Here is a 12,360-nt window from a genome sequence, read left to right as displayed (position 1 = left end):
AGAATTAACATTTGTGACGTGGCAATTGATGAAATGTCGAAATGCAGCGCACATTCTCATCTTCTTTAATGGGATAATAATGAAGCTGCTTTGCTGGTGATACTGATGTAGTTATACCAAACATATTTTAAAAGGCTTTTTTTGTACGTTCTGAAAATCGCGAATCAACGCTCACCAAACTTTTACTAACACGAAATTAGCAGAAGGGGCCCAACTCTCATAGTACGTCACTACGTTCGTGTTTGTCAAGCGACAATTTGTTGATAGTATGCTAGACAAAATCCTGCACACACATTTTTGACAAAAATCAGACGCTCAAACGTACAACAATCAAACTGTGTGTACGAGGCATAAGCAAATAAATCCCATAGTGTTACAATATAGCATAAAATGTTAAGTGCAAAATGACACTTGAAAAACAAATTGAAACACAAATACTAATATAATAAAAAGAAACAAAAAAGGAAGAGAAAGAAAAAAATATAATAAAACAATGTAACAAAACAAGAAAAGTTTTTCTTTTTAACAAATAACAAAAAAGTAATTTGATACAATCTATTAAGTACTTTTCTGAAACCAATATACACACCATGACTACCTACTTGTGAAAGAGAGACCCGCACATGGGTGTAACTCATAATAATACTGACCAGTGACCAACAGTGTAAGGGGCACACTGACTACCAATATAAGAAGACACACTGAGAACTAATGTAAAAAGACACATTGAGCACTGACCACTAACATGAAGGGGCATTTAAAAAAAAAAATCCAGCTCAGACTTACTTCTTGATTTTTTCTTGTTCAACCCTGAGCTCTTGAACAAGGTCTTCAAAATGGCTCTTTTCAGTCTCCAAGACCTGATTTATTTTCTCTAGCTCCTAAAGAAAGATTATCCACAAAATGTATCAATAAAACCTGAGCGATTCCATTCAGACTTAATTTATAATGCAAAAAAATCAATGTACAAAGTGCAATAAACCATAGTACACAATCAACAATGGCATCACTTACTCTATTAAGGGGACTGGGAGCATTTTTGTGGCATTTGTGAACCAGTCCTTTAAATGCCTAAAGCAATTCTTTTTTTGTGAATGAATTTGTGCAACCAGATAATGTCTCTGCCTCATAATGAACTGGCAGGTGATGTTCGAAACATTGTAACAATTCAGATTTTACAGATTAAAGAAATCAAGCAGTTCATTTATTTGTCTGTTACGTCACCTCTTTCTGCTCTCGCTCTGAGCACAGCTCCTCTGTCTCCGTCATCAGTTTATCTGTAGAACAACCAGCAGAGATGTGAGCAGGTTCTAATGACACCAGCTTATACATATATTATCGTACTGGTGTTAAAATAACACTCTTCCTATGTTTCACTAGACGTCTTTGCAGTTATACATGTTCTTTATTGTAATTAGGATTCCAATTACTTTCCAAGTCAAAATGCTGCTGTATGAAAAATCACCTACTGTGTGTGCTGTCACATTATACACTGTACGAGTGGTCTCCAAACTGCAGCCCGAGGACCAGATGTGGCCCTTTACTTGCTTTTATCTGGCCCTTGGAGCACTATATTCATCCAATGATACCAATGATGGGACATAGTTCCCCCACTAACACCAGGGAAGGGATAGAATTCTTCCCAATGACACCAACAATGGGGCACAATTTGTGCCAATAACACCAACAATGAGGTCCAATGACACCAATGATAGGGCACAATTTCTCCCAACAATGCACACGATGGCAATTCCTCCCACTGACACCAAAGATGGGGCGCTATTCCTCCTATTGACACAAATGATGGAGCAATGTTTATTCACAGTGGCATTGGGACCTCTTCCATTCTCATTGGCCAATAAAAAATAAATAAAGTGCGCTAATTATATGAAAATACACACATAGATGTGAATACATGTGGGTGGTAGTAAAAACCACAATCTACTGAGAGCAAGTAAATGACTCCATGAGTGGTAGAAATATATAAGTGCAAAACATAAAAACTCAAATAAAAAGAAGAAACAAAAAATGTGTACATGTGAAGTACAATGATATTAATAGCGTGAAAATCTGAGAATCAAACAAACTCAGTCCATGGGTTCAAACATAAAAAGTTCATCAGTGAAAAAAAGCTTCCATCCACTATACAGCTCAGCAGCAACTAATCCCCCTATGAGTGGATTGACAAAGGAGAGAGATGTGCAGGATGGTGCAAATCCACTGGCGGTGACTCCAATAAGTGAGAAAGTGATAAAGGTGGACTCTTACCCTCCGTGTTGGACCCCCTCCTTGGCAGGGTCTATCAGGTATGCAGATTTTTGCCCTCTGCAGGGACCGTGTAATGAGAAGATCTCCCCAGCAGCTGTCAGGAATGTTGTCTCCGATCCGGGCTGGTCCAAGTGAAACGCCTGGAGAGGGGGGAAGGAAAGCTCTCTTGCTCCCAGTGTGGCAAAGGAAAAAGCCAAAGAGCGGAGCTCCAATAGTGTAAAAAGTTTCGGAATTTATTCAATAAAAGTACAGACCGCAACGGAGAGTGCACGCTCCGTGAGGTAAAAATACAATTAAAAACAAGCCGGCATATAAGAATCGTAATAACCCGTGCATAACATGGGGCAATCGTGACGGCTTACAACGTAGCCACGCCCTACATGTTTCGTCATTAGTAGACGTCTTAAAGGGGCACGGGCTACGTGTTAAGCCATCCCCTATATAGTATAACAGTGCACACCAAGCCTCGTTTTCACCTCCGCTCTCAGGGAAGGGAAAACCCAAGCCTCTACCTGGTGCTCCTCAGTGAATGGATGTTGCCAAGGTGACACATAGGACTGAAACTAAACAAAACTTCAGCCACTCCCAGCAGAGCCAATCTCTCGCGTCATCTGGAGGAAGAAGCCCAGTATTACTAGACAATTAATATGTCTTACAGATGCTAATTTGGAACATAAAACTGACAGAGCAGAAAGGAGAAAATCACTGAATCTCACCAAGAGGCACGATGTGGTGGTTAATAATAACTTATTAATAATTTATTATTATTAACCACCACATCGTGCCTCTTGGTGAGATTCAGTGATTTTCTCCTTTCTGCTCTGTCAGTTTTACGTTCCAAATTAGCATCTGTAAGACATATTAATTGTCTAGTAATACTGGGCTTCTTCCTCCAGATGACGCGAGAGATTGGCTCTGCTGGGAGTGGCTGAAGTTTTGTTTAGTTTCAGTCCTATGTGTCACCTTGGCAACATCCATTCACTGATGATCACCAGGTAGAGGCTTGGGTTTTCCCTTCCCTGAGAGCGGAGGTGAAAACGAGGCTTGGTGTGCACTGTTATACTATATAGGGGATGGCTTAACACGTAGCCCGTGCCCCTTTGAAGACGTCTACTAATGACGAAACATGTAGGGCGTGGCTACGTTGTAAGCCGTCACGATTGCCCCATGTTATGCACGGGTTATTACGATTCTTATATGCCGGCTTGTTTTTAATTGTATTTTTACCTCACGGAGGGTGCACTCTCCGTTGCGGTCTGTACTTTTATTGAATAAATTCCGAAACTTTTTACACTATTGGAGCTCCGCTCTTTGGCTTTTTCCTTTGCCACACTGGGAGCAAGAGAGCTTTCCTTCCCCCCTCTCCAGGCGTTTCACTTGGACCAGCCCGGATCGGAGACAACATTCCTGACAGCTGCTGGGGAGATCTTCTCATTACACGGTCCCTGCAGAGGGCAAAAATCTGCATGCCTGATAGACCCTGCCAAGGAGGGGGTCCAACACGGAGGGTAAGAGTCCACCTTTATCACTTTCTCACTTATTGGAGTCACCGCCAGTGGATTTGCACCATCCTGCACATCTCTCTCCTTTGTCAATCCACTCATAGGGGGATTAGTTGCTGCTGAGCTGTATAGTGGATGGAAGCTTTTTTTCACTGATGAACTTTTTATGTTTGAACCCATGGACTGAGTTTGTTTGATTCTCAGATTTTCACGCTATTAATATCATTGTACTTCACATGTACACATTTTTTGTTTCTTCTTTTTATTTGAGTTTTTATGTTTTGCACTTATATATTTCTACCACTCATGGAGTCATTTACTTGCTCTCAGTAGATTGTGGTTTTTACTACCACCCACATGTATTCACATCTATGTGTGTATTTTCATATAATTAGCGCACTTTATTTATTTTTTATTTTTCATGGTATACACAGATATTGGTGTATTTTGTGTGCAGCTTTTACCTTTGAACTTTTTTGCTCTGCAGCGCAGTTTTTCTTTTTGTTTTTGAACATTCTCATTGGCCACAATCCGGCCCCCTTTAAGTCTGAATGACAGTAAACTGCCCCTTTGTTTACAAAGTTTGGAGACCCTTGCAATATACAATCAGTGAAAACATTGACTGGAATCTTCTCAGCAATTTAAGAGGAACTGCAGTCTGCTCACATAATTTGTAATAAAATCACCTTTGCCATTCTGAAGCTTTCCTCCAACCACTTTGCATATTATTTTATATATATTGTGATACTGTACTAGCCAAATATGCTGCAGAAATCTCCCTCCACTAAGGCTGGCCATACACTATACAATTTTCTTGTTCAACTTTCCTTTAGATTTACCAAAACCATATAATATGAGGTCACACCTAAGCCCTTTCAATTCGTATGCAATCAAGCAGGCCCTTGTACTACATAGTTGAAGGTAAATCTAAAGGAAATTGAATAAGAAAATTGTATAGTGTATGGCCAGCATAAGTCTGGCTGCATCCATTTTAACTGTGGGCAGCTGAAGCTGCTGCCTGTTCACTTCCTGGATTTACACAGACACACAGAGGCACACCTCCAGCTCTGAAGCCCTGCAGCTCTCATTGGCCCTCTTATAACTCATCCCCCCTCCCTGCCTGGCAAACTCTCACGAGAGTGAGAGAGGGAGCTGTGCATGATATCATAAGCCTAGGCTAATTACCAGACAAGAAACATGAAGTTGGCTGTATAAGGTATTTACTGTCAGAAAGGGATAAGGCCTCAATCACACAGGGCATACTAAAGTGTACACCCTTGGAGGGTCATGTTTACCCACACAGGTGTGCGTTCAGGGACACAGAACCAAACACCCCCTCTCCCAGATAGATGTCAAATTGGGAGCAGTGGTTGTGTCCGTGCAGCCACAACATCTCAGTTGACATCAATGGGACTACCTGCACAGAGATACATGGAACACCTGTTCCTGTAAACACAGCCCTTCACAGGCATACACTTTAGTATGCCCAATGTGAATGAGGCCTAAATCTCCAGGAGCATATGGATATAAAAAGGCTGCTTTTTGTAGGAGTATGAGAAGGCTAGAACTCATGTCAGCTTTGTATTGCTGTCTTTGTCCCTGTTTCCCCTCATCTGGTAAAAGTATTGTCAGCAGGACAGAAAATGAGAGATGAAGCCTTGGATAGTGGTAAAAGCCCAACAGGATTTATAACCCTTCATCATTTTACCCAAAAAAAAAAAAAGTTTTGGTACTACTTACAGTCAAGGAAAATAATACACTTTCTTGCATAATTTAGTCATTAACATTATGGCAATAATTGTAATTTATAACATTTATTCCAGGGAAATGAGCCATAAAACATTGCCTGGAGTATTTTGTTTCCAATTTATTTAAGAACGTATAAACTTCAATACCTGGAGAACAGCTGGTTGGCTTAAAGCTGAAATCAGGACTAAAAAAGTATTGTTTAAATACAAGAGCCAAGAGTATGGGACCACAGGCGCCAGGCTAATCTAACAAAACATGCATAGAAAAAATACACAACCAACACACTGAATGGATTAAATTAGGCCACAGCCTGGTTAACTAGTTTTAAATCATATTAAGAATATAAACCTAATTCGCATCACATAACTTTATTACCAAAATAATCAGAATTCAACAACAATTCAGCCCAGCCACTAAGACTCAAGCTGACCAAGAATTTAGCTTAACCATCTTTTTACATGTCCCCTTTGACCCACTTTATCAAAGGGACTCACCACATAAACCAGCCGCAACATGGGGGTGGGATTTGGGAGGGGAGCTCCTCAGGGTAAAGCCTCTCTGGTGACTGGCAGAAAGCCCTGGTGGCAGGCTCCTTAAGTAGGTCCCCATGGCTTTCTAGAAGATTCTGGGGTCATATAACCCTAACTGGGCTATCCCAGACTGACCCCTTAACCTACCAGAACCTTCCAGGTCATATGACCCTAATTGACCTATCACAATAAGCCCCATTAAAATTGTTACAATAGGGCCTTATACTGCCAATGCCGCGGTCCCATGAGGCAAAGGAGGGCCTAAAAAGGCTACCCCCTTTTCCCCAACATTCTTATTGGTATCCTTCGTGTAGTTCTGTACTTTGCATCTGTGCAGCAGTTTCCTGTAATATAGACAAATCGCTGCTGCTCTCTCTCTCTGCTCTCTCTCTCTCTCTCCTTGTGCACTGGTCTTGTATGAACCCACTTGCAGTTTTCTACTTGTATCACATGCCTATGCAACCAACTAGCCAGGAAGCAGATGACATGGCAAGGGTGATGGAGGCTCTGGTAGTAAAGGGGTGTCAAGCATGGAGTTATAGAGAAATGCATTTCCTGTATCCAATAACATCATAGGGGTTATACTCACTGGGAGTGAGGTGATAGGACTGCTGAGTTGGTGCACACCTGGGGAGGGGTGAACCCAAGCAGAGGTTGTGTCTGTAATGTATCAATTAACAGTGTGGAAGTTTTCCCACAGATTACAAATTGTTGACTGTGCAAGTTGCCCTGCTCACTTCTAAGTCAGGCGTGCCTCTTTTTTTAATGCTGAATTCACATGACTGTATTGTCCACCTGCAGTACAGGCATTAGCGGGCGCTATTTCACAATGTGCCCACTAGGGCGCATTAAGCCACACCCGCAAGCCTATAGCAGGTGGACCTGCTAGATGCCATCCACAGATCTGCTCTCTATACAGGCTATTTGCAGCACAGCGATGATATCACTGTTACTTTTACTAGGTGGTAGCTGGGTTTGAAAATGCAGAGAGGGTTGCATGCAGATCAACAAGCACCAGTTTGACCTGTTTAGAGTATATATCATCATCTATCTTGTACATCAAATTGAACCAGAATACTATATCCTTAATGTAACATACCAAAATATTCTTGCCTCTCCTTAGCTAGCTGCAGACCCTGAGCTTCCAGGCTTCCAATCATCGCCTCTCCCAGCTGGGCATTCTGCCAGGTCCTGTGTGCCGAGCAATGGAAGAATGCATTAGTACAATTAGAATTGTCTTTGCCATGCTCCACCCACCTTTAAAAGGCAGCTTTCAATCATAGAGAGTAATGGCTAAGTACTGACAACATAAGTGACTGTTCCCTTTGCAGTCTTGATTTGTCTATAGGTTCATTTCTATTAAGAATAAAAGTGAGTTTTAAAGAGAAACTGAAAAAATAGCACATTAGAATAAATGGCACATTAAAATGCAGCTTCTGACAGTTCTAGTTTGGTTATGTCATGTTTACCTATCAGCTGCTGCATCCCCCTACCAGCTACCAGTACCTAGACACAGCCATAGCAGCTGGTCACATGGGTTCTGCCAAAGGGGAAGGGGGGGGGGGGGGCTTAGACAAAGACAAACAATTAGCATACCTCTAACCTTGGAAACATTAATAAGAGGGACACCTTGAGGTAGAGAAGTCATGCATTGTGCACCATGCCAAAAATCGGCATGGCTAAACTGAGCTGACTATTGGGCATACCCTAGGAGGAGTCTGAGCCTACATCCTGCAGTCCTTGTACCACAAGACACTCCATAATTACTGTTCTATAACTAAGAGCCTCACTTACATAAACCTGTGGTCAGTTGGGGGGCAAGATTCATCAAGAGTGGAGGGAGCATAAGGGCTTAACAAGGGGAACAATAGTGCCCAGTGGGAGGTAGAGGAACAACAGTGTCCAGTGGGAGTTGGGGGGTTCCTGGCATGAGGAACAATAGTGCCTAGGAGGTAGAGGGGAGAAACTATAGAGCCCAGTAGGGGGTAATGACAAGACTCCGCTTGAGTGCTTTCGTCATATACCGCTTCATCCAGTCTGAATATAGATATCAGATATTCCAAACCATTGACAACCAATTACTAGACAGTACTTGTTTTGGCTGCTCAACATGAAACTATTTATTGAAACACAGGTACACAGAGGTAACACTCGGGACAATAATCCCCCCTTTTCAATTCAGGATGGGGTAGAATGTCCAATCAGCAGGGAGAGCTGTTGGAGGAATTCTCCCCCTCCCCTTTCACAGCTAATCTACATACACATCCCATAATACCCAAAGCAGACAGACACAATAGAGTCATGGAATACAGCCACACCCCAAACGACCCAACACAGAGCACACCATAGTATGAGACAATATATATATATATATATATATATATATATATATATATATATATAAAAAACATTACAGTGTGGTTGTACAGTGAGTCCGATTAGTGCAGATCGGACTGGAGTTCTCGGTCACCCTGTGCCCCTATTAGAGACACAGGGTGACTTAGACATAAGAGGTGCATGGAGAGCTGAAACAAGGGTTTCCCAACCTCCCCTAGGGATTCTGGGTTTCACAGGCCCCCTGCCCAAAGTGATTCCCGTCACATCTCTCCCCTTTCGGCAGCAGACTAACATAGGAGGAGACGCCAAATCGGTTGACTCTGAAGTCAGTAGTTCCAGTCCCCCAATGCCGGTATCCACACAGTACCCCAAATAAATTGTCCCAAACATAGCATTACTCACCCAGCCAACCTCTGCCTCTCTCAGAGAACATACCCGCCGCTGGGGAGAAGCCTGGACTGGCCCTTCTCCCTGGAGTCCTTTCAGCCGCTGGAGAATAAGACAGGGTGACTAGGCTCACTTCATCATGCTGTTGGGGATCTGGACCGACTGCCCAGCATCCCTGGCGTAAACAGGTGGAGACTGAAAACTCATCCAATCTTGGTAGATGAAAATCCCCCAGTGCTTGCAAAGCATGGCTGATATCCTCCTGTCTCAGGGCCGCACCATTTTCTGGGGTTGTGTCAGTGGAAACCGAAGTCCAATTTTAGCTTGCACATGATTGGATGATAAAATCAGCAGAGCTTCCCCTCATTTCAGATCTACCCCTCAGATTTACAGCAACTGCACTTCCAAGTGCACTTTCAGTGCAATTTCAAGTGCACTTTGCACTTATAGTTTGCACTTGTAGTGCAAAGTGGATTTGCCTTTCGTAAATAACCCCCTATATCTTCCAGTGCCCAGTGCACTTCCGAGACGTTCAGTATCTCTTCTCTAAAATCCATAATTTCGTCCAACCGCCATGCCAAATTGCTCCCAAAGTTATGGTCCCCTGTAAGCTTCACATACAACAGTCCCAGGCCGCCGTAGCCAAAGTCTTCCATTGGGCTGTCATTCACTATTCAAGGGCATGCTTGGGATACATGCCACCAGAGGGCTCTGTAGCTCTCATCCAGCCGTATCTCTACCCAGACCAGCCTGCTTAACTCAGCTGTCTGCTCCTTGTGCGGTTTTTCTCTCGAAAACAGCACCCGCAATCCATACTGCGACCAGTAACTTTCCTGGATAGAGGGGAGAATTTTCCCCTGGTGGCGTGGCTCACGGGCACCCTGCCCAAAGTGACTCCCGTCACAAAGGGGAACAATAGTGCCCAGTGGGGGGTAGACAAACAATAGTGTCCAGTGGGAAGTAGAAGAACAATAGTTGGGGGGTTCCCGGCGTGAGGAACACAAGTGATTAGGCGGTAGTGGGGAGAAACTATAGTGCCCAGTGGGGGTGAATGACAACAATAGTGCCCAATGGGGGGTGGGAAGGAACAATAGTGCTCAGGGGGTAGCAGATAGTGCCCAGCGGGGATGGGCAACAGTGTTCAGAAGGAGCTGGGGGGAACAACAGTGAGTGTAATGTCCTTATCCCTCCACTGGAGGCTCCAACATCTCTCCTGTAATGTCTTTATCCCTCCACTGGAGGCTCCGACATTTCTCCTGTAATGTCTTTATCCCTCCACTGGAGGCTCCGACAATATTCTTATTTTTTCCACTGGGAGCTCTAATATCTCCACAAACTCCGTTGCAGATTGATGACGTCACAGCAACATCACCTGGCTCCTCTTCTTGTCCCTACTTAAACAGCCGACGCCATTTGCTTGACGTTCGTGCTAAGAACCTGATGCCAGGTAAAGTTCTCCAGCAGAAGACTGCCGTCATCTCTCTCTATTGGGCTGGTCAGAGCCCCGACTATCATTTCTCTTTTGGGCCGGTCAGAGCCCGACTATCATCTCTCTTTTTGGTTGGACAGAGCCCTGACTACCATCTCTCTTTTGGGCCGGTCAGAGCCCCGACTATCATCTCACTTTTGGGCTGGACAGAGCCCCTCCAACTTCCACTTGTTGGGCCGGACAGAGCCCCTTCCTCTCTAATAGTCAGAGACTCTCCTCTGCCCTACCCACAGTCTACTTACTTTGCCCGAAGAAAACCTTATCCGTTCCTTTCCATATAGGAGACCAGTACATCTCTCAAGAAAACACTGGGTGACCCCATCTCCAGGTTCTAAAGTTATCTGAGTCTTCCTACCTGATAGCTGTTAAGGTTAAAGTTAACTGTTAAGAATATAGTATTCATAGACTTCCGAAGCTGTGATCCAACATAGTTCACTGCCTGAAGCATTACAGTGAGCTACAAAAGGTGGGACACAACCCAGGCCCACGGGATGCTGGGATTGTGTTAAAATCCCAGGACAATCCTGCAGAAAGTGGGATGGTTGGGGGAGGTATGAATCAGTGTTTCAGCCTTAACACAGGTCTTGCTTTTGTCAGCAGCCATGTGTTCTGCTGCTACGGCTGTCCTTTGATACCAGAGCAGCTGAGAGTTAAGTCTTGCCCAAATTAGCAGTTAATAATGTAGACAACAGGAGTTGGAGAAATGTATTATATATTAGCTTTTTAACATAGTTTTATCTACTTAAAGCTGGTCATACACATAATCTGATGGGACAATCCTTGTATAATATCTTTTAGATTTACCCAAACTATGTCAAGTGACGTAAGGGCCCACTTAAACAAGCCATTCAATTTGGATCCAATCAGGCAGGCTCTTGCACCTCTACATTATTGTTGGGAGGCCTAAAGATGATTGAAAAAATAGATTGTGATGAGTATTGCCAGCTTTAAAGACAGAGTTAAAGTTTTCTTTTTCAAAATTTTATGCAAAATATACCTAAATCTGGTATCTCTGTTCAATTATTTCCTTCCTAGATCTAAATTATTCACACATTTTACCAACCTTTTTTTCATTGAGAAACCTCTTAAAATAATTATCGGATCTCAGGAAAGCCCTGCTAAATATTATTAAACCTACAGCTCTCTGTGATAATTAAGCTGTATAAAATATTAGAAAGAATAAAGACTGTAGGGTACCTAGAGCATTTGATGCACAGAGCAGAACATTTTCTAACACTTCCCTGCTGTATAAGACAATATTAATCCTAATATAAAATGAATGATTAAAATGGCCTTATATAGCTCCCAGCCCTAGGCTGGATAAATGTAGTTTTTTGGCTCTGCTGTTCTGAGCAGAGACATCTGTTTTCTAGGTTGGTCAGGTCTCCCTAAGCATGGTGGTTGGTTTCTCCTGCTTCCAGAAATAGAGTAGGAGAGTCAGCCCACTGGATTATTTCTCTACAGGGCCACCATCAGGGGGGACACAGCCCATACACTTGTAGGGGGCCCAGGCATTGGGGCCCGGGCCCCAACCAAAGTTGTCTTTAACGTGGGGCAAAAGGGTCAGTTGTCCTGGGCCCAGTTATTGTTGTGGGAGCAAATCAGTTGCCCCTTAAGCCTGAGCTTCCCGCATAGTTGCCGCAATTTTCATCAAGCTGTCCTGAGATGGCTGTGTCCCACGCTGAGTCACGGAAAGAGCTGCAGATACAGCAGCAGTCCTGTCTGCTTTCTTTTCCAGCTGCTGCACATTCCCCCACCTCTCTATCTCTCTCCTGACCCTCTCTAACATCTCACCCCCACAATTCTCTGCCCCCACAGCAGTCTGTCCAATCGCAGGTGTGTGGTGTGCCATCTGGACCCGCCCTCTGTGATGAGGTGGGCCAATAGGCTCCAGCAGGATGAGAGACTTGCAGTGGGAAGTTTGAATATGGAAGTGTGATTGATTGGAACTGTGGAACTGAGAGAGCGAGGTGAGCCCTGGGACCAAGGAGGGGCCATACACTGAGGTATATCACCTGGATCAGGGTGTCTCAAAGGCACAGGAGGGATCTACAGAGGGAGGACACTGCGAAAGAGGACTGACATAGCATGGAGGTGA

General features: G+C 43.7%; 1 protein-coding gene across 1 annotated transcript in view; it reads right to left on the bottom strand.

Annotated features, from left to right (window-relative positions):
* The window catches only part of PLEKHD1 (pleckstrin homology and coiled-coil domain containing D1), a 59,094-nt gene that overhangs the window by 41,402 nt on the left and 5,332 nt on the right, over nt 1–12,360 (bottom strand). Inside the window, exons 5-7 of the mRNA XM_073610716.1 lie at nt 7,149–7,240; nt 1,225–1,277; nt 787–881 (exon numbers count right to left, since the gene is read on the bottom strand). Of these exons, the coding sequence (XP_073466817.1) occupies nt 787–881; nt 1,225–1,277; nt 7,149–7,240 (240 nt within the window). The remainder of the gene's footprint in view (nt 1–786; nt 882–1,224; nt 1,278–7,148; nt 7,241–12,360) is intronic.

The sequence above is a fragment of the Aquarana catesbeiana genome, linkage group LG13, assembly GCF_042186555.1.
Source record: "Aquarana catesbeiana isolate 2022-GZ linkage group LG13, ASM4218655v1, whole genome shotgun sequence".
In the NCBI taxonomy this organism is placed as follows: domain Eukaryota; kingdom Metazoa; phylum Chordata; class Amphibia; order Anura; family Ranidae; genus Aquarana; species Aquarana catesbeiana.
This window is presented reverse-complemented; position numbering and strand designations above follow the sequence as displayed.